The 27,786-nt window shown below is 47.1% G+C and overlaps 1 protein-coding gene across 1 annotated transcript in view; it reads left to right on the forward strand.

Annotated features, from left to right (window-relative positions):
• ANKRD27 (ankyrin repeat domain 27) overlaps window positions 1-27,786 on the forward strand; it is a 52,277-nt gene extending 24,491 nt beyond the window's left edge. Inside the window, exons 13-29 of the mRNA XM_065898885.1 lie at window positions 3,772-3,864; window positions 4,924-5,051; window positions 5,556-5,638; window positions 6,464-6,579; window positions 7,769-7,861; window positions 9,258-9,455; window positions 11,375-11,434; window positions 11,526-11,645; window positions 12,663-12,707; window positions 14,636-14,758; window positions 21,610-21,807; window positions 22,498-22,617; window positions 23,764-23,925; window positions 24,971-25,082; window positions 25,968-26,046; window positions 26,235-26,307; window positions 27,553-27,786. Of these exons, the coding sequence (XP_065754957.1) occupies window positions 3,772-3,864; window positions 4,924-5,051; window positions 5,556-5,638; window positions 6,464-6,579; window positions 7,769-7,861; window positions 9,258-9,455; window positions 11,375-11,434; window positions 11,526-11,645; window positions 12,663-12,707; window positions 14,636-14,758; window positions 21,610-21,807; window positions 22,498-22,617; window positions 23,764-23,925; window positions 24,971-25,082; window positions 25,968-26,046; window positions 26,235-26,307; window positions 27,553-27,786 (2,037 nt within the window). The remainder of the gene's footprint in view (window positions 1-3,771; window positions 3,865-4,923; window positions 5,052-5,555; window positions 5,639-6,463; window positions 6,580-7,768; window positions 7,862-9,257; window positions 9,456-11,374; window positions 11,435-11,525; window positions 11,646-12,662; window positions 12,708-14,635; window positions 14,759-21,609; window positions 21,808-22,497; window positions 22,618-23,763; window positions 23,926-24,970; window positions 25,083-25,967; window positions 26,047-26,234; window positions 26,308-27,552) is intronic.

Genomic DNA, 27,786 nt, shown 5'->3' on the forward strand with positions numbered 1-27,786 from the left:
CAAAAAAAAAAAAAAAAAACCAAAAAAGCACCAAGAGTCCTGAGGATTGAACTTCGATCTTAATTTTCCCCTGATGTTAGAAGCTCCCAAAGTAATAAGTTGAAACACGTGGAAAAGAACATAGGCCTGTTCAGACAGGACCACTCGGGTACAAGCAGTTCCCTGAATTCATTTATTGTTAACATGTTTATGTATTTTCTAGTCTTTTTCCTTGCCATGTATACTTTACATAATTGAAATTGTAATGTAGATAGCCTTGTATACTTTTTCCCCAAAATGAATAGTTCTATTTTTTTCTGATTAGAAAACTATTTGCTTATAAATAATATGTGAAATATAAGAAGTAGCAGTGAAGACAACAAAAGCCTCCCAGAAACACACTAGTTGAGGATGACTTATTAACATTTTGGTATATGTCTTTTTTCTGCACTTATACAATTATATTTTTAACCAGAATTTGAGCTTATGCTGCACTTGCTGGCACATAGCCTGACAGTATCATGGTGCTTGCTGAAGGATTAAGTTCTGCTCTGATTTGATTGCCCACACACATACGCAGGTGAAATTAGAGGCTGTGCATCTCATCTCAGATGTGGCTGGCTGTGACTCCCGTGAAAAGTTGTTTCTAATTTAGGGGGAAATCATTAACATTCTAGAATGCACACGTGTGTGTTCACGGGCCCCTCTGCATACACACAGGTCTGCAGAGTCAGAAATGTCACTCGGGGCTTGTCACTGGTGGCGCAGTGGTTAAGAATCCACCTGCCAAGGCAGGGGACATGTGTTCGAGCCCTGGTCCGGGAAGATCCCACATGCCGTGGAGCAACTAAGCCCGTGCGCCACAACTACTGAGCCTGCACTCTAGAGCCCACGAGCCGCAGCTACTGAGCCTTGCGTGCATACTGCAACTACTGAAGCCGGCACGCCTAGAGCCCATGCTCCGCAACAAGAGAAGCCACAGCAATGAGAAGCCTGTGCACCGCAACGAAGAGTGGCCCCCGCAACTAGAGAAAGCCCGTGCCTAGCAACAAAGACCCAGTGCAGCCAAAAATAAAATAATAAATAGATAAATTTATATATATATTAAAAAAAGAGATGCCGCTCACTTCCAGAGTTGGGCAGCAAGATTTCTTAGTTTGAATTGTCTTCTGTGAGGTTCTAGGAACACGTGTTGTTCCCATGGTGCCTGCGGAGGTTTTCCATCATGGCCCTGCCCTTCTGGTTCTTTCCCTCTGATGGGTCTCCCCTCCTGGACCCACTACCCTGCAGAGGACTTGCCTGATGCTCCTTGCTGGGGCCAGGGGTGCCCCTTGTCACCTGGAGGGAGGTGCCCACCTCTTGAAGGTGCTCCCGTCCCCTTGCTGCACCCATCCTGTACCACAACCATCCTGCTTTCTTACTTTCGGTGGCATGTAGGCAGGAAGTCCAACACTTGAAGGCCTTTGGCCGGAGAGTAAAGAGGTGGTTGACCAAACACTAACAGTCAGCTTCTCACACATACTTTTCCTTCAGAAAATATTCCAAGTGGGATTGTGGCAGTGTTTGAGGGGTGGCCCCTCTTGTGCTGGTGTTGGTTTGAGTCCAGCCCTTGGGCAAGTCAGTTTGTCTCTCTGAGCCTCTGTCCCTCCTGTCTACACTGGGGATCGTGTTATGTATTTCACCCTTGCCAGGTGGTTGCGAGGATCAAATGGCATATTTGAAAGTGCCTTTTCGAAGTGTGACGTGATACTGATGCCCTTCCTTGATCTGGCAACACCGGCATCTGGATGTCTCTGTTTCCTGGCTGTCTGGTGCGTCCTGCGTGGATAGCCCCAAGGATGGCCGTTAGCTTGGGTGGGCAAGGGGGGGACACAGCCCAGTGCGCCCGTCTTGTCTGGGCTGTCAGACCCTGGTCCTGCCCTCCCATTGGAGGGTGATTGGTCCCCCTGGACTTGTGACAAGGTTGCATCATCCTCTCGGCTGGCCACGGAGCCCGAGCCTTGGGTCTTGAGCGGGTCAGGCCTGAGAGATGTCCTTTTACCTTTATGGACAGAGCAGGTGCTGTGGCTTCCTTGTCTTTCGTGATGCCAGCGTTGGGATTCCGTCTGTGGCATTGCCTGTGCCTTAGTGCAGTTCCATCTAGGAAAGTGCGAGGCCACGGCTGCTTGTTGGTATTGATAGAATTTCCCGGGGAAAGAGCCCAAGTGTATCTCCACACAGCAGGTGAGGTTTCTGAAAAGCCTTAAGGACTAAGTGTTAGGAAATCAAATAATGTTTTACTGTTGACTCTTTATATACTATAATGTAGTTTCACAGAAATTTTCTCCCCAAGACATAATCATACTTGAGATGACCGTAAACATTCTTTGAGCATGTTCATTAATGAAGACTTGAGCTTTTTGGAAAATAACCATTACTGGGATGACTCTAGATTTACCTCTGTGGACAGAAAAAAATGGAGGAGAGCCTTGAAAGGAACTCTACCCTTCTCTGCTCGAGCTTTGCAGGTCTTTTTCACATTACTGGGCTTCCAATAAATAGTATTTACCTTTTCCTGAATTGGTCTTAGCTGATATGCTCTCTCTTCTGGTTGTTCATTCTTCCCTGACCAGTCAGTCCTGGAAGACCTGCCTCTTTTCATCAGTGCCCTTCAAACAGTCACCTAAATGGAGGAGAGAGCCCCAAATTTACCTGAACAATAAGGTCTTTGATGTTTCTCTGATTTACAGCTCAGCTGTAAATCCCTGAATAAAACAGGTCGATCAAGCCTTACACAGCATATACCGACGGGGAGCAAAGGTAGCTCTGCGTCTGAGGGTTGGTGTCTGTCTGCCAAGACAACCCCATGAGGGCGGCTGGCATGAGGGGCCCTGCTTGGCAGTGGGCCCCAGAAATGCTGCCACCTCCGTCTTTAACTGGACCTCTTCGTCAGAACCTAGGGGGCCACAGAGAGAAATGTTCCCATAATTTTCTCAGGGTTTGGTGAGTTCTGGCAGCAGCTGGCTGGAAACAATTCCATCTGTCTCCCACCAAGATTCTTTTCGAGGAAGTTAATTTGTTACCAGTTTAGTCACAGGTGCTCAAGTGAGCATTGAAGTGTCTCACTAGAAATGATTTCATAGAGAAAGGATACATTTTTAGATTTCTATATCCAGGTAAAAATTACCTGCACTGTGAAGACCTGAGTTTATTCTCGGGGTGGACCCCATATTTTATTGGCCTTTGGGCCAGTGGCCGTGTTGTCTGATGTTTTAGTAAGTATGTTCAAAAAGCAGGACCCTTCTCTCTCTTGCTGGTTCACACTGGGAAGGGTAGACCAGCCTGTCACATGGTTCCCCTGTCTGTGGACCCAGGTAACATGCAGCGGACAGGGCTCTGCAGGCATTAGGACAGATATTTTGAGAGGAGGGGGAGGCCGGGACAATCCAGGTTTCCACGTGGGGGATGGTGCTGTGTGCATGCCACATTTCACACTTAGAGATGCCACATTCCACACACACACACACACACACACACACACACACACACACACACGGAGCCATCATGCTGCCCCCTCCCAGATTCCTGCCGGGAAGCTGTCATCAGAGCCCCACTTCCTGGAGAGGCAGACAGGGAGCCCCTCTCCCAGCCTGATGAGGGTCTGTTGTGCGGCTCCCTGGGGGCGGGGAGAGGCACTGCCGGTCCTGTTTTGTGGGAAACAGCAGGGATCATTCCTGGGTCCTCTGTTTTCAAGGATCTGCACTGACAGCTCACGACGTGTGTGATAAAACGGATTGTCGGCTTTTCTTGCAGGAGTCCGAGGGATTTGGCGACAGACTGTTCCTTAAGCAGAGAATGAGCTTGCTGTCTCAGCTGACCTCAACTCCCATTGACTGCTTGTTTCAGGTAAGACACACAGAGGTCCTGCGGGCACAGATATGTGAGGGGCTCTCCATCCTCCCACACCTCTGTAGAATCCATCAGGGTGGTCTGTGTAGCTCAGTGCAGGGGTTCATTTTGTGCTCGAGGGAGTGATACGGATGCTGCATCAGCTCGGCTGCCCGTCTCCCCCGACGTGAGCTGTGCTGCAGCCCCACTGGGCAGCACAGCGAGGGCACCGGGCCCTGCGTGTGGAACCCTCTGCCCGGCTGTCCTCCTCTCTCCATTTGGCGAAACATGGCTGGTCCTTCGCAGTCAGCTCAGTGGCACCTCACTGGCAGCTCTGCCAGAACTGATGCCTCTTCTTGGCTCCGGGAGCCCCAGTTACAGATGTTTGTGTGAGCGTGCTGGGCTGGGAGCAAGGCACCTGGTGGTGGTCTGATCCTCAGGCACAGGCAGGCGGTTCCTTCCTCAGATCTGATCTACCGCTGGGAGGCTGGCGAGGTTCCCTATGAGGCAGCCGTCAGAGGGCCACCCGGGGCCAGGGTGGGTTCCATGGAGGACCCAGAGCTATGCACCCCTCAGAACATCTCACTCCCTGTGGGGAATGCATCCAGGCCTCACAGGGGTGAGCCCTGCAGGTTTGCTTGTTGATGGGGTCTTGTGATAATTACAGCTGTCCTGCAAACCAAGGCTCTATTAGATTCCTAGACGATTTGACCCTTTAATGGGGGTCGAAGTCTACTCCAAGGCTCAGGACGTATTGCCCCCCTACTCCTGTGGCTCTGGGAATTTTGTCATGTCGTTGTTTCTTTAGTTTTGGAAAAACCCTAACATTTATAAGAATAAAAGAGAGTAGTGCAATTAAGGAGCTCCCGTGTAGCCATCTCCCAATCCTGTTTCATTTCTATCCCCTGCCCCACTTTTCCCCATCCACCCAAGTTATTTTGAAACAAGTCCCAGAGAGCAAATTGTTTCATCCATCCATACGTAGATGTGTGTTTCAGTAAGGATGCTCAGAAAATTCACACCTTAGAGAGCGAATAGTTCCTTCATATCAATAGTGCTTTTGATGTCACCTTTTAGCACATCGCATCAGGTAACCAGAAAGAAGTGGAAAGACTTCTGAGCCAGGAAGACCGAGATAAAGATGCCGTCCAAAAGATGTGTCACCCTCTGTGCTTCTGTGATGACTGTGAGAAACTCGTCTCAGGGTACGAGGGTCCTATGTGGGCTCAGCGCCAGGAATGGGGAGACTCGGGGCCTGGGCGGAACTTTCCCACTTGTTTGCTGTGAGATTTGGAAAAAGGAACTTATCCTCGCTGCACTCTGCTTCCTCTGCTGTGAAGTGGAGAGAGTAACGTCTGTCCCTTTGGAGAATCAGGTGGAATAAAGATTGTAAACATACCTGGCACCCTGCTCGGCTGCTTTACCAGGGGAGGTGGGCAGAGGGCGTGCCCCAGGCTCGGAAAGTGGATTTTAGGATGGGAGGACTGTCGGCTCCTGCCTGTAACCTTTCTGGTTCCCCCTTATCCTTATTGGGCTCTTTTGCTGGTTGTCAAGGCCTGGAGGGGTGGGTGGGGAGAGAGGCCCTGCGGAAGTCGGGGCTTCTGCTCTCTGGGACACGGTAGAGGAGACCCAGCTTGGATCATACCTGGAGATCTGTCTTCTTGTCCCAGGACCCTGGTGTATTTCTCTGTATCCTCTTTCTCTTTTAGGAGGCTGAATGACCCCTCCATTGTCACTCCATTCTCCAGAGACGACAGGGGTCATACACCGCTCCATGTGGCTGCCCTCTGCGGTACGTGGGCAACGGGATGGGGCCGAGGGTGGCCCTGCAGAGAGTGGGTGGCTGCTGGGTCTTACCGTGTGGATGCTTGGTACTGCCCCTGGGCTGGTGGTCCAGCCAGGGAAGGCTTGAATCTGAACTATGAGAATGGCCTCAGAATTGGGGTTCTTATATTCCTCCTTTAAAAAATATAACTTTACTGTCTTTAATTTATTTTTTTATTCTTTTTTTTAAACATTCTTTTCCAGTATGGTTCATCACAGGATACTGAATATAGCTCTCTGTGCTATACTGTCTTTTAAAGTACACATGCAAAAAAAAATGTGCACTTTCAAGGTAGAAAACACAAACATCTGTAGTATCACCCGCCATCCTTCTGCCTCCCAGAGATCATTCTGATTCATGACTGTCTGAAATGTCAGCATGCCTGAGAGTGTGTGTGTATAAAATAGATGATGCTGTGAGGATCATACTTTTCTGTACGGTGCTTTTTTCACTCGGCGACACGTAAGAACATTTCTCCATGTCAGTATTTTTGTTACTGGTTGCACAATATTCCATCCTGTAGATTGATGCACCATGGACTCTTCTGTGGACGTCTAAGGCTCTTTTCTCCTACCTTCTGTGGCTGGGGGCTGGACTGCAGCCGAGTCCCCTCCAGGGGCTACCCCAGAGTGTTTGGAATCTGCAGAGTCTGACTTCACGTTAGCACTGGTTCCCCCCAAGCAGAAAAATGCCTCCCGGCGTGTCTCGTGCCAGGGGATGAGAGGGTGAAATAATGCCATGGCTTCCCTTGCAGGGTTTGGAAAGCCCGCTCTCTACCCTTCTGTTCTGTAGGGCAGGCATCCCTCATCGACTTTCTGGTTTCCAAGGGCGCGGTGGTGAACGCTACAGACTACCATGGCTCCACCCCGCTGCATCTTGCGTGTCAGAAAGGCTGTCAGAGCGTGACGGTGAGCATCTGGGCTCGGACGGGCTGGCTCTGCATGTGGCTTTGCAGGGCTGACCCCTCTTGTGTTCCACACTGGCTCGGTCGGGCCGCAGGGAGGGCTGGGGTCTCAGGCACCTCACGGAGGGTCTGCTGGGCAAAAGCTATTAGGTGTAGATTTGAAATGTCACGGTAATGTGGGGGAGGAAGGGTGGGGCTGTAGATTTTTTTTAATCTCTAAACTTTTTTTTTTTGTATCATACTTTTTAATAATGAGATAGGATTTTCCTTCACCCACCCCCAAGATACTAGAAATATTTTAAATAGGGCCGCAAGATGGACTTTCCCGTAGACTTAACATCTGCTGATGAGAAGACGGGCCAGAAACTAGAAAGGCAAAATTATTTTGCCAGTCAGTGATGTTTCAATTTCAGCTTAAGTTGCTTGGTACATAAAGTGCCTCAGTTACTGCTAGTGATTGATGGAGGTTGTTTTTCTTTCTTTCTTTTTTTCTATTTTTAACTTTTATTGGAGTAGAGTTCATTTACAATGTTGTGTTAGTTTCACGTGTACAGCAAAGTGAATCAGTTATACATAAACATATATCCACTTTTTTTTTTTTTTTTAGTAATCTCTAAACTTTTTATCAGGAAGGATGAGAGTGATGATAATATTTTTTGCTTTGGTTTTTTAAAATTAAAAAAAATTTTTGGGACTTCCCTGGTGGCGCAGTGGTTGAGAGTCTGCCTGCCGATGCAGGGGACACGGGTTTGTGCCCCGGTCCGGGAGGAGCCCACATGCCGCGGAGCGGCTAGGCCTGTGAGCCATGGCCCTGAGCCTGCGCGTCCGGAACCTGTGCTCCGCGACGGGAGAGGCCACAGCAGTGAGAGGCCCGCATACCGCAAAAAAAAAAAAAAAAATCAAAAATTTTTGTTTAAAAGTATAGTTGATTTACAGTGTGTTAGTTTCAGGAGTATAGCAAAGTGATTCAGATATATATGTGTGCGTGTATATATATATATATAATGTATTTCTCTCTCTATATAATATATATTCCTTTTCAGATTATTTTCCATTATAGGGTTGATATAATTTTAATTGTAGTGTAAGTAGATAAGGTCCCGCTGTGAGGCTCCAGGCCGTGCTCCTGAGGAAGCGCGCGCCTGCACTGCCCGGCTTGCTGGTGCTCACTGCTCTCCCCTCTCCTTTGGAAGCTGCTGCTGCTGCACTACAAAGCCAGCGCCGACGTGCAAGACAACAACGGCAACACCCCTCTGCACCTGGCCTGCACCTACGGCCACGAAGACGTAAGTGGTCCTTGCTGCGCCGAGGGCAGCCGTGTTTACCCTTTCTCACAGAGAAAAGTGAATTTCCGGTCGGTTGAATGTCGTATTTTATGTTGACAGTTATTGGAACATTTGGCATGTGATTTTTTAAATTAAAAAACACATTACAGACGCTGTATTGAAATAACAGAAATCTAAAACATAATTGTCTTTTCCTGAAATGAAGTAATGTGCATTCATCTCCGCTACCATCTGCTTCTTACCTTTCTTCATACTCAATTTTTACGTTTTATATTTTTAAAGAAATATCAAGGAATTTCATCATTTCCGTGTTTGCTTAATATTTAACTCTGTGTGTGTGTGTGTGTGTGTGTGTGTGTGTTATTTTTTTCCTAACCACCCTCTCTCACTTCTCTCCATGCTAATATCCAGGTAGATTTATACAGATGTGGGTTGAGCCTGGGTTAGGTGGTTGATGAGCGAAAACGAGATCATACCCTACACAATTTTTTGCAGCTTATTTTCCTAACTTAATCATGGACATCCCATAGGTCAATAAATGTAGATCTAACCCGTTCTGTAATCGCTACACATAGTCTATGACGTGTGTTGTGTCAGGCTCCTTAAGACCACTCCCCAGTTCAGTGGTTCGCTAGGAGGGCTCACAGGACGAGCATATGGTTGTATGCACAGCTGTGATTTACTGCAGTAAAGTGACACAGAGCAAAATCAGCCAAAGGGAGGGTCCAAGGATGAAGTCCGGAGGAAACTAGGTGCAGGCTTCCAAACGCATCTCCCTGCGGAGTCACTCAGGACAGCTTATTCCTCCAGTAACGAGTCCTTAACAAACACGTGCAAAGTGTTTTCCTTCGGGGAAGCTCATTAGGGACTCAGTGCCCAAGATTTTGGTTGGAGGCTGGTCGTGTGAACACCCTTTTGCCTAGAACATTTCAACATTCCAGACTCCCAGAAGGACAGCAGGTGTTCAGCATAAACCACTGCTGGGCAAACTAGGCCCAGTGAGCCCCTCTCATCAGTCAGGGGACTGTGAGAACACTCCCCAAATCCAAGCTCCCAAGGAATATCGCAAGTCAAGGGGGCCAGCCTTGCAAGCAGGCCTTTCCGGGGGTGGCGGTCTCAGCCCTGCTCTGGTGACTCCTTTCGGCACATGATGTGTGACAATTTATTCAGCCATTTCTTATTGATTGGCAGCTGGGTTCTTTAAAAACAAAAACAAAAACGATGTGTCCTGATCAGGTGATCTGGAACCCTGGAGGTCTAATGTTCTGTTACTGTATGTTTGCTTGGCAGATGGTGCCTTGATGGAATTGGGACGTGGGCCGAGGCTGCGGGCTGCACAGATCTGCCCAAGGCCGGGCCTGTGACTTCACAGTGGCCTTTCCCATTCTGTTTGCAGTGTGTGAAGGCTCTGGTCTACTATGACGTGCAGTCCTGCAGACTAGATATTGGTAACGAGAAAGGAGACACTCCCCTGCACATTGCTGCCCGCTGGGGTTACCAAAGCATCATAGAGACGTTGCTACAGAACGGAGCGTCCACAGAGATCCAGAACAGGCTGAAGGAAACGCCCCTCAAGTGTGCGTTAAACTCAAAGGTAGCCTTTTTCATCTCGGAGCAGCAGTATGACTTTAAACGATAACAGCATCGCACCTTAGGTCTTGGCCGAGCTGTTCAAACCGTGCATTAGTCCCCAAGGCTAGAGCTTGGCCGCATCTTCTCTGCTGGACTCGGGACCTGGTCGTTCATGGGTTTTACCTATTCATCTTATTTTCCATCTTAGTAGGCGATTTTCGCAGTGTCATGCCAAGAGCTGCTCCCAGCAGAGTCTGCCCCGGCCTCTGAGTGCTGTTGGTTTCTGGGCAAGTGGAGTGAGAGTAAATGGGACAGTGGCTCCGGCCGGGAAGAGCGGGGACGGGGTGTTGGAAGCAGCAAGCATCGGCTCTGTTTTCCTGTTCCTTCACCCTCAGCGCCTGAAACTTTATTCTGATTTGGCCAGCTTCGAACGTCGTTGGGTGTAATTTCCTTCATAAATGATTCATTAATAAACTACTAGCCCATCCTGCTGGTAATTTCTGGAAGCACATAGTTTGGGGCCACGTGTCATGCACTGCTTGCTCATGAGCAGGTGGGGAGCGATGGGAGCTTCCAGAGGCCAGGCCTTCCCAGCAGCAGCTCTGTTGCTGGGAACAGCTTCCAGAGGTCTCGCCTCCCAGCAGCAGCTCTGTTGAAGGGGTGTCCTCAGAGAAACGTGTTTGGCCAACTAGCCAGAGGAAGCCAGGGCCACGTGCGACGGCCATCCGAGGTCCTGATGCCCAGAGCATCCCGGCTAGTGGCTCACATAGGTGATGTCGTTTTAATACAGGTCTCCAAGTGTCTCCCTTTGCACAGGCCCTACTTTCTGCCTCTTGATGTTTTATAATTTCCAGTCCTCTTCTAGGGAGTTCTTTTAGTTTGTTCATGTCTTCTTCTAGGAGTAGCACAGTTTTTGTTTTTAAACCACTTTATTGAGGGATGATTGACATACAAAAAGCTGTACGTATTTAGTATATACAACTTGTTGAGCTTGGAGACAAGTCCACACCCATGAGACCAACACCACAATCTGTGCCATAAATACATCCATCACCTCCAGAAGTTTCCTCCCGCCCTCTTTATTTATGGATTATTATTATTATTTTGTGTGTGTGATAAGAACACAACATAAGACCTGTAGGAGGGTGGGGTTTTTTTTTTTTTTTTTTTGCCGTACGCAGGCCTCTCACTGTTGTGGCCTCTCCCATTGTGGAGCACAGGCTCCGGACGCACAAGCTCAGCGGCCATGGCTTACGGGCCCAGCTGCTCTGCGACATGTGGGATCTTCCCGGACTGGGACACGAACCCGTGTCCCCTGCATCAGCAGGCGGACTCTCAACCACTGTTCCACCAGGGAAGCCCAGGAGTGTGGTTTTTGAAGGTTTAAATCCCTGCTCCTGACCCGGGGGCCTCAGCTGCCCATGCCCTCACGGGGGTCTCAGCTTTGTAGCAGCCAGAGCCACGGGACTGGGTGATACCACCCTTGGCCTGAGATGCCCATGAGGGGCTGAGGGCACCTCTGCACTGGAGCTTCTCCAAAGGCCTTTCCAGAGGGAGTTCTGCGGACACAAGGAGCAGATGGCTTTCTGGGCTCAGCTCCGAGCTGGTCCCACTTAAGGCCCGTGGCTGCCAGTGGAAAGGTCACACTTCAGGCCTGTGGACCATCAGCCCAGGCTGGATGAGGCAGCCTTTGGGGCCCCTCTGTGCCTGGGCTTCCCTTGTCCGCTGAGCCTATTCGTGAGGAGCACTGGCTCCTGCTGTTGAACTTAGCGTGGTCCTGAGTAGGTTCCCGCCTGCTCTGGGCCTTGGTGTCCCCCCGTCTCTCCGAGGGCCTGGCTGGGCCATGCGGCTTTCCAAGGAGGTGGGCGCAGTGGGGCCGTAGGGGTGATGAGACCTTGGCGACCCATCTCAGTACTTCTCGCGTCCCCTTTGGCCTCCTAGATTCTGTCCATGATGGAAGCCCACCATCCGTCCTTTGAGAGGGAGCAGAAGTCTTCAGAGGTAAGAGAACGGGGCTGCGCTTGCCGGCCCTACTTGAGACCAGCCTCTTGTCTGGCCCTCACCCACCCCTCACCGGGCTCCCTGGCTGCAGGTGCCCGCGCGGCCCCCTCAGTGCTCCGTGGATTCCATCAGCCAGGGCTCCTGCGCTTCCAGCTTCTCATCCGCGTCGCTGAGCTCCAGGCAAGAGGAGCCCAGAAAGTTCTACAGGGAGGTGAGGCCCCCAGACCGGAGGGCAGAGAGGGGTGGGGGGCGGCCTGTGTTCTGGGGGCCAGTTAGAGAGCCCCTGGGGCAGCGTGTCTGCTGTGGCGAAGGTCAGCGCCCTTGAGGGGAGCCCGGCCAGCCTCACCCTGCTTGTCCTTCATGGACGGACTTGTGTGTGTGTGTGTGTGTGTGTGTGTGTGTGTGTGTGTGTGTGTGAGAGAGAGAGAGAGAGAGAGAGAGAGAGATGGGAAGGGGGGTATTCTAAGAAAAGTACAGGTAAAGTCACCTGTAGGTCCACTGCTTTAAGATCATTTTACGAAGTAAATTCTCTGCCCTTATCCCCCTCTCTGTCAGCACCCTTGTTAACCTGATGTGTCTCGTTCCTGACTTCCTGCAGAGTTTATGTAGACGTGTACATGTTCTCACACATTGCGTTTCGTAAAAGCTGACTCATAGCCTGTTTTGTTTGTCTGTGTGTTTTTTTCCGTCTAACCTACCTTAGACCTTGTCCATTGTCAGCCCACAGAGCAGACCATGGCGTGGATGTGCCCATCCCCTGCAGGTGGGGAGCCCTCACTGACTCCGCCCCGGGCTCCTCCTTCGCTGTCACCCCCAGGCTGTGACCTGCTCTCGGAGGGCCCAGTAAGCCTAGCTCGATGCAGAACCGCAGGAAAGAAAGCCAAGAGGAGCACTCCAGAGTCTGACAGAGGCCTGGAGTCGTTCCTGGGGGGGTGCCCTCCCTCATGGTACCTGTAGCTGGCAGATAATGAGAGCTGAATAGATGCAGTTCTGAAGGGCTGCCCTCGTAGGAAGCGCTCGTGCTCCCAGGTGGCTGTCGTCCCACCGTGCCACATGAATGGCAGGTCATCTCATAGACCTTATGCGGAAGGTGCGGGGGATGTGTTTGAAAGATACTGAATGAGATCAAGAGACACATGAAAGCTACTAGGTTTTCAGAAGGTTTTTATTATTTCTATTCTTATTGTATTATTATAGTTTTCCTTACATTCTTTTTCCTTTTATTAAGGTAGAAAAACTTTTAAGAGCCATTGCTGATGGAGACCTAGAAATGGTGAGTTTTTAGAAGTGAATTTCAAGCAGCTTGCTCTCGGCTTAAGCAGCTATGCTCATGTGTCTTGTCTCCAGGTGAGTCAGGAGCTGTCAGGGTTCTTTGTTCACGTTCACGCAGAAGGGGTGCATTTCATGAGTACTTGCTGATGGGATGTGACGTGCCCCCCGCAAGTAACGAGGCAGGTGGAATAAAGCTGCGGTGTGAGCCTATCCCTGCCCTTTAGACATTCATATTCCAGGAGGGCAGCGATGTTGGCAAGAGGACCAGCCTGTGTCCAGGGGAAAAGAGTGCGGGCTCGGGGCCAGAGTCCACTAGCCGGGAGCAGGGTGAACAGACCGGGTGGGGAAGGGTGGAGGTGGTGAAGGGGAGGCTGAGTCTCAGACTTGGGGCTCCAAGGACTCACAAGCAAGTGTCCGAACGAGATGGTGCTAAGGTGTCAGGGAACATCTATGATGAGATCACTGGAGACGCCCATGGGCAGTTCCCCTGGCTTGCCTTTGGCTTCCTGAAAGGAATTTTTTTTCTGTCCTCCACTTTAAAAGGAGGGGTAAATTAGCGCTTACCAGATTAGGAGGCCTGAGTGGATCAGATTTACAAGAGTGCTTCACAGGGATGTGTATTTTAAGAGTGCTTTTTGCCAATGATGGAGCTTGAGGTGGTGGACAGCAGTTCCTGGCATCTGATCGTCACAGCCTGCGGGGTGTTAAGAATCGGAAGGTAGTTAGCAGTGTCTTAGCCTCTGCCCAGAGGCCACTGTGAATCCATCAGCCTGACGCGTGGTTACTCGGGGCGGGGGGAGGACACAGGCGTCTGGATCTGGCTGTTGCTCCCCTAGAGAGACCAGCCCCAGGGCACCCAGTGTTCTTGGGGGGAAGCAAAGAAAGAGTTTCTCAGGCTCCCTATGAGCCGCGGCGAGAGCCAGTGTGGAGAAGAGATTGTGACCATCCCTGCGTCATGATGTGTCTGCTCTGTGCCCGAAGCTGCCGCCCCTTGGCTCCCTTCCCCCCGTCTTGTTCCTTCTAATCACCGAGAGGAACTGCCCTCGGTCCGGTCCGTCCCAGCCAGTCTGTTAGGTGAGGCCCCGGTTCAGGTGAGGGCTTTGGCGTTTCTACCCTGAGGAGCATCTGTTGTCAGAAACGTGGAAGGGACCTGGAGCGGGGGATGTTTGGGATTGGACGGGGTCTTCCTGGGGCCCTTTGTCACTCCTTGCAGACTTTTGCTGACTTCCTCAGTGCTCAGAACCAGGCCTAGAAATGTATTTATATTGTTTTCTTTTCTCACGTTTAATATCCTAGAAACTTGTGTTTACTGGAACATAAATTTGACCTTTTAGGGGTCTTTTCGGTGCTTTCACCTGTGGGCTAGGGCATTAAAGTGGAAAGGACACTGGTGTGGCATCAGAGAGCCTGTGATTAGGTTCTGGCCACCACCTCCTCATCCTGTGGCCTTGAACAAGTGGCCCCCGGAGTGAGTCTTCTCCCCCGTAGGATGAGACGGACCGGTTGTTGAAAGCAGACAGTTAGATGACGTAAGAGGAGGTGCTCACGAAATGCTCCAGGACAGGGCTCTAAAGCCATCACACTGAAGCAACACCGCTCTGCCCCTTTTTAAGACGGAAGAAGAGAATCTGCCGCAAGCTGCAGAAACGGGAGCTCAGTCTGTCTCTGTCACTACTGAAAGGATTGAGAAAGGCTTGAGCACAGATGAACCCTGGAATCCTCAAGAGGGAGCAGCCATCATTTATAAGTTACTTTGGTGGTTGAGGAAATGTATCAGTACGTCCTGATTAGAGAAGTGTGTGTGTGTGTGTCTGTGTGTGTGTGTGTGTCTGTGTGTGTGTGTGTGTGTGTGTGTCTAAGATACCATAACTTGTAAAGAAGCTGAGGATGGGTTTTAAGTCCCTATTTCTCCTTACTGCCTGGCGCCAGGTGCGTTACCTGTTGGAGTGGACAGAGGAGGACCCGGATGAAGTGGAGGATGCTGTCAGGGCGGTGGATCTTGAACTTTGTCACCCCTTGTGCCAGTGCCCCAAATGTGCTCCAGCTCAAAAGGTTTGGCTTTTCTTCTGTTGGGGGATGGGCGAATTCTTCTTTTTCCCCTTAGGAAAGTTGTCTGCTTCTCAGCCAGCTAACGGCCGAGTGGCTGGTTGTAGGTGTCCCCTGAGATACAGCTCAAGGTAGAGGAAAGTGGACACTCATGCAGGATCTGGCTCCGGCTGCCTGCTTTCTGAATGGGCAGGTCAGGGAACAGGGCCATGAACGCGGGCTTAGTGTTTCAGTGGTTTTCAGGGCCCCTGAGTCACAAGGCAGGAGCTTATGAACAGACATGCCCGGCGGTCTCCGTCCATGTGGCCGTGGTCCCCTGGGAGGATGCAGGCAAGAGCCCCTGCCCCTTGCCTTTGCTCACGTTGGTGCACCCTCTGCGGGAGGACCCTCCCTCCAAGCACAGAGAGACCCCTGTGCCTTTTACCCTGTTTCCCCCATGGTAATAGCCTGAAAAAGCACAGTACAATATCCCGACCAGGATATTACCATGGATACAGTCCATCCGTCTCACTCAGAGTTCCCCGCTTTTATTTGTGCTTGTGTGTGTGTGCGCACATGCCTGCACGTGTGTTTATTTACGTGTTCTGTCTAGTTTTGTTTTTTTCTTTAATTGTGGTATAGTTATTTTACAATGTTGTGTTAGTTTCTACTGTACAGCAAGGTGAAGTAGAGTTCCCTGTGCTATATAGCAGGTTCTCATTAGTTATCTGTTTTATACATATTAGTGTATATATGTTAATCCCAATCTCCCAATTCATCCCACTCCCCCTTTCCCCCCTTGGTGTCCATACATTTGTTCTCTACATCTGTGTCTCTATTTCTGCCTTGCAAACCGGTTCATCTCTACCATTTTTCTAGATTCCACAAATATGCGTTAATATATGATATCTGTTTTTCTCTTTCTGACTTACTTCACTGTGTATGACAGTCTCTAGGTCCATCCATGTCTCTACAAATGACCCAATTTCGTTCCTTTTCCTGGCTGAGTAGTATTCCATTGTATATATGTACCACATCATCTTTATCCATTCCTCTGTTGATGGACATTTAGGTTGTTTCCATGTCCTGGCTATTGTAAATAGTGCTGCAATGAACATTGGGGTGCATGTGTCCTTTTCTTAAATAATTTATTAATTTATTAATTATTTTTGGCTGCGTTGGGTCTTTGTCGCTGTGCGTGGGCTTTCTCTAGTTGTGGCGAGCAAGGGCTATTCTTCGTTGCGGTGCACAGGTTTCTCATTGCGGTAGCTTCTCTTGTCGTGGAGCACGGGCTCTAGGCACGCGGGCTTCAGTAGTTGTGGCACACGGGCTTAGTTGCTCTGCAGCGTGTGGGATCTTCCTGGACCGGGGCTCGAACCCATGTCCCCTGCATTGGCAGGTGGATTCTTAACCACTGTGCCACCAGGGAAGCCCTGCATGTGTCTTTTTGAATTATGGTTTTCTCAGGGTATATGTCCAGTAGTGGGATTGCTGGGTCATATGGTAATTCTATATTTAATTTTTTAAGGAACCTCCATACTGTTCTCCATAGTGGCTGTATCAATTTACATTCCCACCAACAGTCAAGAGGGTTCCCTTTTCTCCACACCCTCTCCAGTACTTGTTGTTTGTAGATTTTCTGATGATGCCCATTCTAACTGGTGTGAGGTGATACCTCATTGTAGTTTTGATTTGCATTTCTCTAATGATTAGTGATGTTGAGCATCTTTTCATGCACCTCTTGGCCATCTGTATGTCTTCTTTGGAGAAATGTCTATTTAGGTCTTCCACCCTTTTTTTTGGCTGCGTTGGGTCTTCGTTGCTGTGTGCGGACTTTCTCTTTTGTCATTTCAAAAATTCTTTGCAGCGAGCGGGAGCTACTCTTGCGTTGCGGTGCGCGGGCTTCTCATTGCAGTGGCTTCTCTTGTGGTGGAGCACGGGCTCTAGGCGCGCGGGCTTCAGTAGTCGTGGCTTGTGGGCTTCAGTAGTTGTGGCAGGCAGGCACAGTAGCGTGGCGCATGGGCTTAGTTGCTCCGCAGCATGTGGGATCTTCCTGGACCAGGGTTGGAACCCATGTCCCCTGCACTGGCAGGCGGATTCTTAACCACTGCACCACCAGGGAAGTCCTTACGCCCAGTTTTTGATTGGGTTGTTTGTTTTCTTGATGTTGAGCTGCATGAGCTGTTTGTATATTTTGGAGATTAATCCTCCGTTGATTCGTTTGCAAATATTTTCTCCCATTCTGAGGGTTGTCTTCATCTTGTTTATGGTTTCCTTTGCTGTGCAAAAGCTTTTAAGTTTCATTATAGGTCCCATTTGTCTATTTTTGTTTGTATTTCCATTACTGTCCTGCATTCTGTTTAGTTTTATCACATGTGTAGGTTTGTGTGTCCACCACCACATTCAAGGTACAGAACAGTTCTCTCATCACAAGGAGAATAACTCATGTTGCCTTTTATAATCACACCCACCTCTCTCCCTGTCACCCCAGCCCACCATCCCTGACCCCTGGCAACCACTAATCTGCTCTCCAGTTCTAATATTTTGTCATTTCAAAAATGTTATATAAAAGTCATCATACAGCATGGAACCTTTGGGGATTGGCTTTGTTCACTCAGCCAGATTTCCAGGTTGTTGTATGTAATCAGCGGTTTATTCTGCATCGCCGAGCAAACTCTAAACACACCACTGGGCTAGAAGAATAGTTTTAATTTAATCACAGCATGAAGCAATTTACTTTTGTGTCTCTTTGAGAAATTACAGAAAGAGAAAAAGATAGTAGGCTTTAAAAGAGCAAGGAACATAAATTTATCCAATAAATTCAACAGATGCTGTAGTGTGTAATTCAGTTTCTTGCCACAATTAACGAACTGTGAGGTGGGGGAGAGCAGAGTGGGTAAATGCCCAGAAGGACAGCAAAGACACATTAACTGCTTCCAGCCATACAGTCACTGATGGGCCTGAGGGCTGTGCTACTTCTTTCACATCACATCCTTTGAAACAGCATCTGCCTTTTTAATCCCTTTGTTTTTCACAGCAGCCCACCTTGGGGAAGTCAGCTTTGGACTGTACATATCCAGCAGCATGTGGACAGCAGAAAAGTTGTACATCCCAATGTACACAATACCCTGTAGCTGAAAAAGCTACAAGTGAATGAAAAACTACAAGTCATTTCAATATTCTTAGGTTAGAGACATCCATGGTGAAGCTTTTTAAATAAGGTAGTATTATCTTGCAGTACAAGTCGAATTAATTTTCTTAGCATGGGACATACACATTGAGTTAGACAGCTAGCACATGAATGACCACATGCTATGTGTACAACGCCATCTACAACTGCTCAACAAAAAATATGAACTACTTAGGGATACACTTAACAAGACATGGACAGGATCTGTATGCTGGAAATCACAAAATGATGAAAAAAGTCAAAGAATGCGTAAATACTTAGGTATATCAGATCATGAAGACTCAACCTAATAAAGATGTTATTTCTCCCCAGATTGATCTACAGTAGTTTTTTTGTTTTTGTTTTTGCGGTACGCGGACCTCTCACTGCTGTGGCCTCTCCCGTCGCGGAGCACAGGCTCCGGGCGCGCAGGCTCAGAGGCCATGGCTCACGGGCCCAGCTGCTCCACGGCATGTGGGATCTTCCCGGACCAGGGCACGAACCCGTGTCCCCCGCATCGGCAGGCGGACTCTCAACCACTGCGCCACCAGGGAAGCCCTGATCTACAGTTTTAATGCAGTTCCTATCAAAATCCTAACAAAGTTTTTGTAGACATAGACAAGCTTATTTTAAAATTTATATGGAAAGGTGCAGGCCCTAAAATATCTAAAACAATCCTGGCAATGAAGAATAAATTAGGATCACTCTACCCAATATTAAGGCTAACTATGTAGCTACGGTAATCAAGACAGTGTGGCCCTGGTGGAGGGACAGACACACAGATCACTGGGACAGAACAGAGAACCCAGAAATAGACCCACACTTATATAGTCAACTGAGGTCTGACAGCAAGCCGGTTGGGGAAGGACAACCTTTTCAACAAACAGTGCTGGAGCAAGTGGACATCTTCAGGCAAAAAAATGAACCTCAACATAAACTCACACCCTGTACAAAAATTAACTCAAAATGGATCACAGACTTAACCGTAAAATGTAAAGTTATAAAACTTTTAGAAAAAAGCAGGAGGAAATCTTTGGAACCCAGGGCTAAGAAAAGAGTTCTTAGACTTGACACCCAAAGCATGATCCATAAAGAGCAAATGGATAAGTTGGACTTCTAAATTGTGAACTTGTCCTGTGGAAACCCATGCAAAGAAGCTATACAGGCAGATTACAGACTAAAAGAAAATACCTGGGCTTCCCTGGTGGCACACTGGTTGAGAGTCCGCCTGCCAATGCAGAGGGCACGGGTTCATGCCCCGGTCTGGGAAGATCCCACATGCTGCGGAGCAGCTGGGCCCGTGAGCCATGGCCGCTGGGCCTGCGCGTCCGGAGCCTGTGCTCCGCAGCGGGAGAGGCCATGGCGGTGGGAGGCCCGCGTACCGCAAAAAAAAAAAAAAAAAGAAAATACCTGCAAGCCACATATCTGACAAAGGGCCAGAATCTAGAATATATAAAGAACTTTCAAAACTCGATAGTAAAGAAAGAAAACAAACCAATAAGAAAATGGGCAAAGAGAATGAACAGACATTTCATTGAGGAGCATTTAGATATGGCAGATAAGCACATGAAAGGATGTTCAAGGTCATCACCCATCAGGGAAATGCAAATTATAGCCACAGTGAGATAACACTATGCGCCTATCAGAATGGCTAAATCAAAATTAGTGAAAAGTGACACCACCAGATGCTGGTGAGGATGTGGGGAACTTGTTTCACTCATCCATTGCTGGTGGGAATATAAAAGCCACTCTGGAAAACAGTGTTTGTTGTCAGTTCCTTATAAAACTAGCCATAGAATTGCCATGTAATTACCATATGATTCAGCAATTGCATTCCTGGGCATTTATCTTAGAGGAATGGAAACTTATGTTCTCACAAAAACCTGTAAACAAATGTACACAGCAACTTTATTTGCAGTATCCCCGAACTGGAAACAACCCACGTGTCCTTCAGTGGGTGAACTGCTAAACAAAGTATGGCAGGGGCATGCCACGGGGCGCTGTTCAGCGATAAAGAATAAACCGTTGATTACATGCAACACCTGGAATCAGGACATTTGGTAGTCTCCTGTTTTTGGCTTTGTGAATAAAGCAACTGTAAACATTTGTGTACAGTTCTTTGTGTAAATATATTTTTACTTGGGTAATTACCTAGGAGTATAATTGCTGGGTTATGCAGGAGTTATATGTTAACTTGAAATGACCAGTTTTCCTCAGTGATTGTAGCATTTTTCATTCCCGCCAGCAGGGTGTGAGAATTCTAGTTGCCCCAAATCCTGGTGAACACTTGGTATTTTGACTTTTTAACTTTAGCCATTCTGGTAAGTGTGCAGTGGTATTTCCTCATGTTCTTCCCTTCTACTTCTTCATCTGCTTGTTTTTGATTTTTGAAGTATAGTTTATATACAGTAAAATTCACCCTTTAAATTTAGCATAGCTTTTTAAAGAGATAACATTTTTAATCATCGAAAAGTGAACTAGATAACCCAAGTTTTAATCCTTGATCAATCACAGAAAACATTGACATATTAATTGCACTATCAAATATATGATTCAACATCACAATTTAATGTTTGTTTTTAGTTCTATTGGTTTGTTTTGTTTGCCCTCTTAATTACTGATGGATTGTTCTTATCTCCGCATGATTAGTTTTAAAACCATTGTGAATAAAAGGGAAGTTCCATGGTAAAAATGAAGGTGGACTTCAGAGATAAGTAGCAAACAGTTTTCTGAGGTTTGACAAACGAATGTGTAACCACCAGCACAGTAAAAATATAGACTATCTCTGTCACCCCGAATATTCTTTCCTGCCCCGTTGAAGTTTGCCATATTGCATGTTGCATCCCCTGACCATCACCGACCTGCTTTCTGACCCTTTGGTTTTGTGATTCCTGATTTTGATTTGCTTTTCTCTGAAAACTACGGATGTTGTCTTATGTGCTCATTGACCGACCATTCAACCGTCTTCTTTTGTGAAGTCTTTTCACATCTTTTGCCTATTTTTTTTTTCCTTTTGCCTGTTTTTTTTTTTTTAAAGTTGGATTGTCTCATTGAGTTGTAAGAGTTTGTTTTGTTTTGCTTTTAAGTTCTGGTTGGTACAAGTCCTTTGTCAGATACACATATTTGCAAACATTTTTCTGCCCTTCTATGACTTGCCTTTTCATTTTCTTACTTGCCTCATGCAAAGAGCAAACATTAAACATTTATATTAAGTCAGTTTATCAAACTTTTTTTATGGCTTTTGCTTTTTGTGTCTTATCTAAGAAATCTTTGCGTATCCCAGTGTTGCAAAGATTTTCTTTTGTGTTTACTTCAAGAAGTTTAATAGTTGTAGCTTTTACATTTAGGTCTGTGATGCATTTTAGTGTTTGTGTTTGGTGTGAGGTGAGGGTTGATGGGCAGTTTTCCCATATGTGGATGTCCAGTTGTTCCAGCACCATCTGTCAAACAGACTTTGCCTTCCCCATTCAATTGCCATGGCATAAAACGGTATCATTGTAGGGGGCTTGCTTTCTTGAAAACAGAAGTTAATCCTTCGATGTATCATACCTTTCTAAAGAAGTAATTCACCTGTGGGCAACCCAATTCAGGATGCCGCTGTGATTCCAGATTTTACAGAGGGGCCGTGAGGGACAGATGGCTTCAGTTCCTTCAGCTGGGTTCCTTAAGTACTAACAACATTTCCGTTTCCACATTCTGCACTTATTAGAAGCTGGCAAAGATTCCTGCCAGTGGGCTTGGTGTGAATGTGACCAACCAGGATGGTTCCTCCCCACTGCACGTTGCTGCCCTGCATGGTCGGGCGGACCTCCTTCTCCTCCTCGTGAAGCATGGTGCCAGTGTGGGGGCCAGAGACGCAAAGCAGGCCGTCCCACTCCACCTGGCCTGCCAGAAGGGCCACTTCCAGGTATGGGTCCTGGCTCTTGCATAGCGTGTATAGGGTTAGAACCTCACTTGGCAGGAGTGCTGCCGAGGGAAGAGTTTGCTTGCTGGCCCAGAGGACGGGCCCATTTCCTTCCTCCCAGCGCCAAGATTCTGAGATGCACACAGTAGGACCACTCAGCAACAGAACACAGAACCCTGGGGCTTCTGGGGGTGGAGCCAACCCCCCTCCCACTGGCACCAACCCCCCTCCCACTCCCACCACAGAATCATTCTGATTCTGACCCCAGCCAGGAGCTGTCTCTCTGATTCTTGGGTGTTGGTCATCTGTGCCAAACAGTTCAGTATCTATTTATTTTTTCATTTTTCCTTATTAGTTCCACTGTAAGGTTTTTAAAGCTAGGAATCATATTTCGGGTAATGCCTAGCATTAGTTTTCTAACATGTGAAACTGGAGTAATAATTACAGCTCTCCACAGAGGAGACGGAATGATTAAATGAAAAACACGCATGCCTAGTACACCACCTCCACACACACAAGACCCTCAGCAAATGTTAATCCCTCCCCCTTCACTGGTCTGCTTTCTCCTGAGGGTCAGACATGGACCTAAGAGTCTTCTAGATAATCTTACAGAAAAGTCAAAAGAATAGCAAGTTAGATGATCTCTCCCTGCAAATTTTAATTAAAGTTGAACACTTTTCTTCTCTGGCCTAGGTGGTGAAATGTCTACTAGATTCTAATGCAAAACCCAATAAAAAGGATATAAGTGGAAACACACCCCTCCTTTATGCTTGTTCCAGAGGCCACCACGAAGTTGCGGCACTGTTGCTGCAGGTAAGGACCCCCTCGCCCCCAGCCCAGGAGCTGCTGACACGGCTTGGTGACGGGCATCCCGCCACGCGGCGAGCCTCTGGCAGCACACTGGGGAGGGGCGGGAGAGGGAGGCCGCTTGGCTTTTGCTTTAAGCTAGCCCTGGGGTGGGGAGCTTTGCAGTAATGGGGTCTCAGCGTCTGAGCTGCATCAGGGTTGCAGAGTTAAGGACTGAGACGCCGCTTTTGCTAAGGGTTTGGATCTTGCCTCATTTAACCAGGTCAGTTGAATTGTCCCCTGCAGTGTGAGCTGAATGTCCTTTTATGTCACTGCTCCTTTTTGCCTCTCTTGATAACGGGTATATGTGTTGATTTTAGAATTTTTAAAAGTAGAGAGAAACCCAACTTTTCCATAACCCTGTTTTTCAAAGGCAACTAACTTTCTTGACTTCTTAAAAATGTGCATAGTTTAGATCACTATTGTTTTCTATCTTGCTTGTTTTAACTTAACATAGAAAACTGTTTATTTATATAATTAATTTATTTTATTATTTATTTATTTATTTATGGCTGTGTTGGGTCTTCGTTGCTGTGCGCGGGCTTTCTCTAGTTGCCGCGAGCGGGGGAGCTACTCTTCATAGTGGTGCGCGGGCTTCTCATTGCGGTGGCCTCTCCTGTTGCGGAGCACAGGCTCTAGGAGGGCAGGCTCAGTAGTTGTGGCTGGCGGGCTCTAGAGCGCAGGCTCAGTAGTTGTGGCACACGGGCTTAGTTGCTCTGTGGCATGTGGCATCTTCCTGGACCAGGGCTCAAACCCACGTCCCCTGCATTGGCAGGCAGATTCTTAACCACTGGACCACCAGGGAAGTCCGAAAATTGTTTATTAAAACCTCAGTTTTTAGTGGTTGCATAATTATGGATGTACCATGGTCTTTTTTTTTAACTGTTTCTGCTCAATACATTTAGGTGACTTATTTTTTTTCCTGTTATAATGATAAATGCTGCCATGAATATCTTTGTACATAAATCTTTTCTCCTCAGTATTACTTTTACTCCTAACATCTTAAGAAAAATTTCCGACATACAGAAAAGTTGAAAGAATGTTATAGGGCACACCCATATAGGTACCACATCGATTCAACATTCCTTCTGATTGTGCTGTTTCTCTCTCTAGCATGGGGCCTCCATTAATGCTTCTAACAATAAGGGCAACACAGCACTGCACGAGGCTGTGATAGAAAAGCACGTCTTCGTGGTGGAGCTGCTTCTGCTTCATGGAGCATCAGTTCAGGTCTTGAACAAGAGGCAGTGCACAGCTATAGACTGTGCTGAACAGGTAGGTGGGAGCTCTTCGTTGCTGAGAGCATCCCAGGCTCCCTTACAGCTCACGGGGATCCCCTGTGTTTAAACCAGATCTGAAAGAGCAGTAGTCAGACCTCTGACTTGCCGTGCCAGGCTGAGTAGGTGTGCTGGAAGTCTGTGAGTGTAGCTGCATCCCTGGTCCTTGGTCACCTGATCAGAGGCGGCCTGCTGGGGCAGTTTTCAAAGGCCTGGTTAGAGGTGCCCCCTACCCACCACAGGCCTCGGCGCCTCTGGCACACAGTCCAGCAGTTAGGTACTCGCGGGGAAGAGCAGGTTGACACAGCATCCTGGTCTCACCCTCCCTGCACTGGGAATATGCCTGTGGTCCTAGCAGCACGAGGGAGGGAGTGTGTGCAGTTAGTGAACAAACCTTGAGTTCTGTAAGGAGAAGTATGACGTGCGGTTTACTACCCTCCCAGTGCATGGACGTGCGCCATGGAGAAATGGTGAGGAAATAGGAGGAGACTCGAGGAGGGACCTCTTTACTGTTCCTCTTTCCATGTTGAATCTTTATCTAGTTTCCTACTCGGGTAGACAACTACTAGGCTGTTAAATGACACCACTGACATATTAAAGTCACCATAAATCCAACCTACTTATAGGCTTAGTATATTAATTTCTAATTTTCAGTTGTGTTTCTTAACAGAATTGAAAAATTTTATACTTTCAATTTAGCACTTTCTCAAATGATGAATATCTTTTATTGAGCACTTACTATGTGCTGGGCGCTTGATAACCTCATGATAACTCTACAGTAATAGATCCTGTTCTTGTAAACCCAGTTGCACAGAGCAGTGAAACGCGGGCCCAGAGTACCACCTAGTAGAGGGCAGAGCCAGCCCCCAAATGCAGTGCTGTTCTTCACCACTAGGCTTTATGGCCTCAAAGTTTTGTCTGTAGCTGCTTCTTAGCTTTTCTGCCCAGCCATGCCAACACTGACATTTAGATCAAAACCAGGCAATAACCTGCTAAGAAAGCATACAAAACGTTACTGTTACCTTTTTCCTTTCACATTGTAGAATTCAAAAATAATGGAATTGCTTCAGGTAGTACCAAGCTGTGTGGCCACGTTAGATGATGTTGGAGAAACAGACCACAACGAGTACGTTACTGTCAAGATCAGGAAAAAATGTAAGAACTCACATCCTTTCTGTAATTCTCAACTTGGGTTTATTTGGAAGTTCATGAGTCGTTGGTTGCTGGTTTTCACTTAATTGTAAATGTAAAACAATTATAATCATGACTGGGGGTGGGATATAGGCACCAAAGAAATGCATGTTATATCCTGTTTCATCCGTCCTGTAACATACATTTCATCCAGAAATGTATGTAATATCCTTTTTCATCCATTATTTGGATACTGGTTTTCTGCTTGACTGTGATGCTCCCTAAAGAGGTAAGATGGATACTCTGGGCATTACCCTGAAGGTCAGGCCTCCACTCGCCAACCAGGGAGGAGGAACCACCTCTGGTAGTTTCTTTCATGTCTCATGTTCTGAATCCAGGCCTTTTTCTCAGCACTTCCTGGACACCTGGGGTAAATGCTACCTTTAAAGAATTCTTTTTTAATCTGCAGGTGTACGGAGGTAGATGGTCATTAGAACAGCAGCTGCCAAACAGGGGTGGGGCTGAAGTATTTTCCTCTTTTTTAAAAAGTTGTTACAGTTTAGATGGGGTCCTTGTTCAACTTTTTAAAAAATTGCAGTTGTAGTTTGCAATGCAGTAATGTGAATAAGCCCGTTCACACACCTGGATAAGCCTGAGGCTGTCTCACCCCAGTTGGCTGTGCCTGGGGAATATCAGTGTATTAAGGATTTATCTTTGTTTCATGGGGGTTCACACAGTAATAAAGAGGTATCTACTAATACGTTTCTGTAATCAGATGCAGTGCTTAATTGCCTAAATTTTGTTGGACTTTAACAAAAAGAAGGTTGAAAGTTTGCATCTGTGCTATAATTTTTAAACAATTCTGAAACTAGTTTGGAAGTTTTCAGATGTTTATCCTTTTATCTACAGGGAACTCCAAAATGTATGATCTACCAGATGAACCTTTTACAAGACAGTTTTACTTTGTCCACTCAGTTGGTCAGTTTAAGTGAGTATAAGGTTCGAGTTGATTTCTGTGCTTTTGACCTTAGCTTTACTTACAACTCAAGCAGGTTATATGCAGCTTTAATGGGTTATAAATAAATCTGCACTCATCAAATGCTGCCGCCTCGTGGCCAACCAGAGTATTTCGCACCACTATCCCTAACGTTTATTTTAGTTTGTTTTGGGTTTCAGGGGAAGGACCTCAAGGGAGATTATGGCAAGAGATAGAAGTGTCCCTAATTTTGCTGAAGATTCTTTGCGTGAGGTGAGTTATTAAATACTGGCTTATAATCTTACTTTTTCAAGCCTGAATTTTTCAAAACTAATCCATGGTAAACACATTTCTCATTTCATTATTCCCTTCACTGATAAGAGTTACTAACAATTAAAATGAGTTCCTTAGTGGCATGGTCACTTATTGTTGTATTTAATAATGCGTTTCTGAGCTGAGAAAGGAAAGTGAAGAAGAAGTGGGGACTAGTTGTACTGCATGGAAAGGTGCTACAGTTTACAGCGTGCACACTAGATGAACTCTCACATTTTACTGTGGAAGCCAGTTCACTAATGTGTCAATCACTAATGTAAGGAAGAAAACACATCTGTATATAGATGGGTAAAAAACTTCAAGTATGGTATAAAGTTGCTCGTATAGACAATTCTGTATGTGGCCATCTTCCTATAGCACTATTTAATTCTCCTGCTTTACATTCTGTGGTGTTTTTAGGTGGCTCTTCTCTGAACACATGGCTTGGCTTGGCTTTTTTTTTTAATTGAAGTATAGCTGATTTACACTGTTGTGTTAGTTTCTAGTGTACAGCAAAGTGATTCAGTTACGTATTCTTTTTCACGTTTTTTCCACTATAGTTTATTACAAGATATTGAATATAGTTCCCTGTGCTATACAGCAGGACCGTGTTGAAACACGGCTTTTCTTATTGCTGCTTGCCAATAGAATATATGCCTTACTTATGAGAAATCGAACTTATAGTATGTGTGGCATAGGCTTGTTGGAACAAATACACTGAAGTTCTAAATCTTTTAGAGAATTAGTGATTTTTGTTAAGATGACTCATTTTGATTTCATAGTTACTCTTCCATGGCTTTGCTAATAGACCTGCTGCTGGCTGGGAAACCTGCACACTTTGAAATCTGCCTGGGTTCAGTCAAGTGTTAGCGTTTCCCTTGATAGCTGGGGGACTTAAGGCAGATTGCTTAACTTGTGCTGATCCTGTTTCCTCAGCTGTATGTAAAATGGGGATAACAATAGTACACACTTGTTAGAGTTGTAAAGATTAATCGTGAAAACATGTAAAGCGTTTACATTGTGTCTGATACATGGAGTGTGCAAATGTCATACTTTCACCGCAGGGATGTTAAGAGTTGAAATTACACCTGGAAAGTACTGAGCACATTGGATGGCACATAGAAGCACTCTATGGGAGCTGTTATCGTGTGGGTTGTTTCAAGTGTAGCACAAATGTGAACTGTTTGAATCATACCTTTTCTTTAGCCAGGGAGGCAAAGAGTCACTCGGAAGCAGAATAACCTGGCAGACCAGAGCAGCTCTCAGACAGCTGACAAAGGAAACGATGGTCAGCCGGAGAGGCCTGGACCGAGACAAACTGCTCCTGGACAAAGGCGAATGCTCCGTAGACACATAGTCAATGATGCCGTTGTACCCAAGGGCCCAGAGACTGCTGGCAACCTGACCACTCCCCAAGAGGCTAGCATTTCCCAATCTTAA

This window comes from Phocoena phocoena, chromosome 20 (genome assembly GCF_963924675.1).
Source record: "Phocoena phocoena chromosome 20, mPhoPho1.1, whole genome shotgun sequence".
NCBI lineage: Eukaryota > Metazoa > Chordata > Mammalia > Artiodactyla > Phocoenidae > Phocoena > Phocoena phocoena.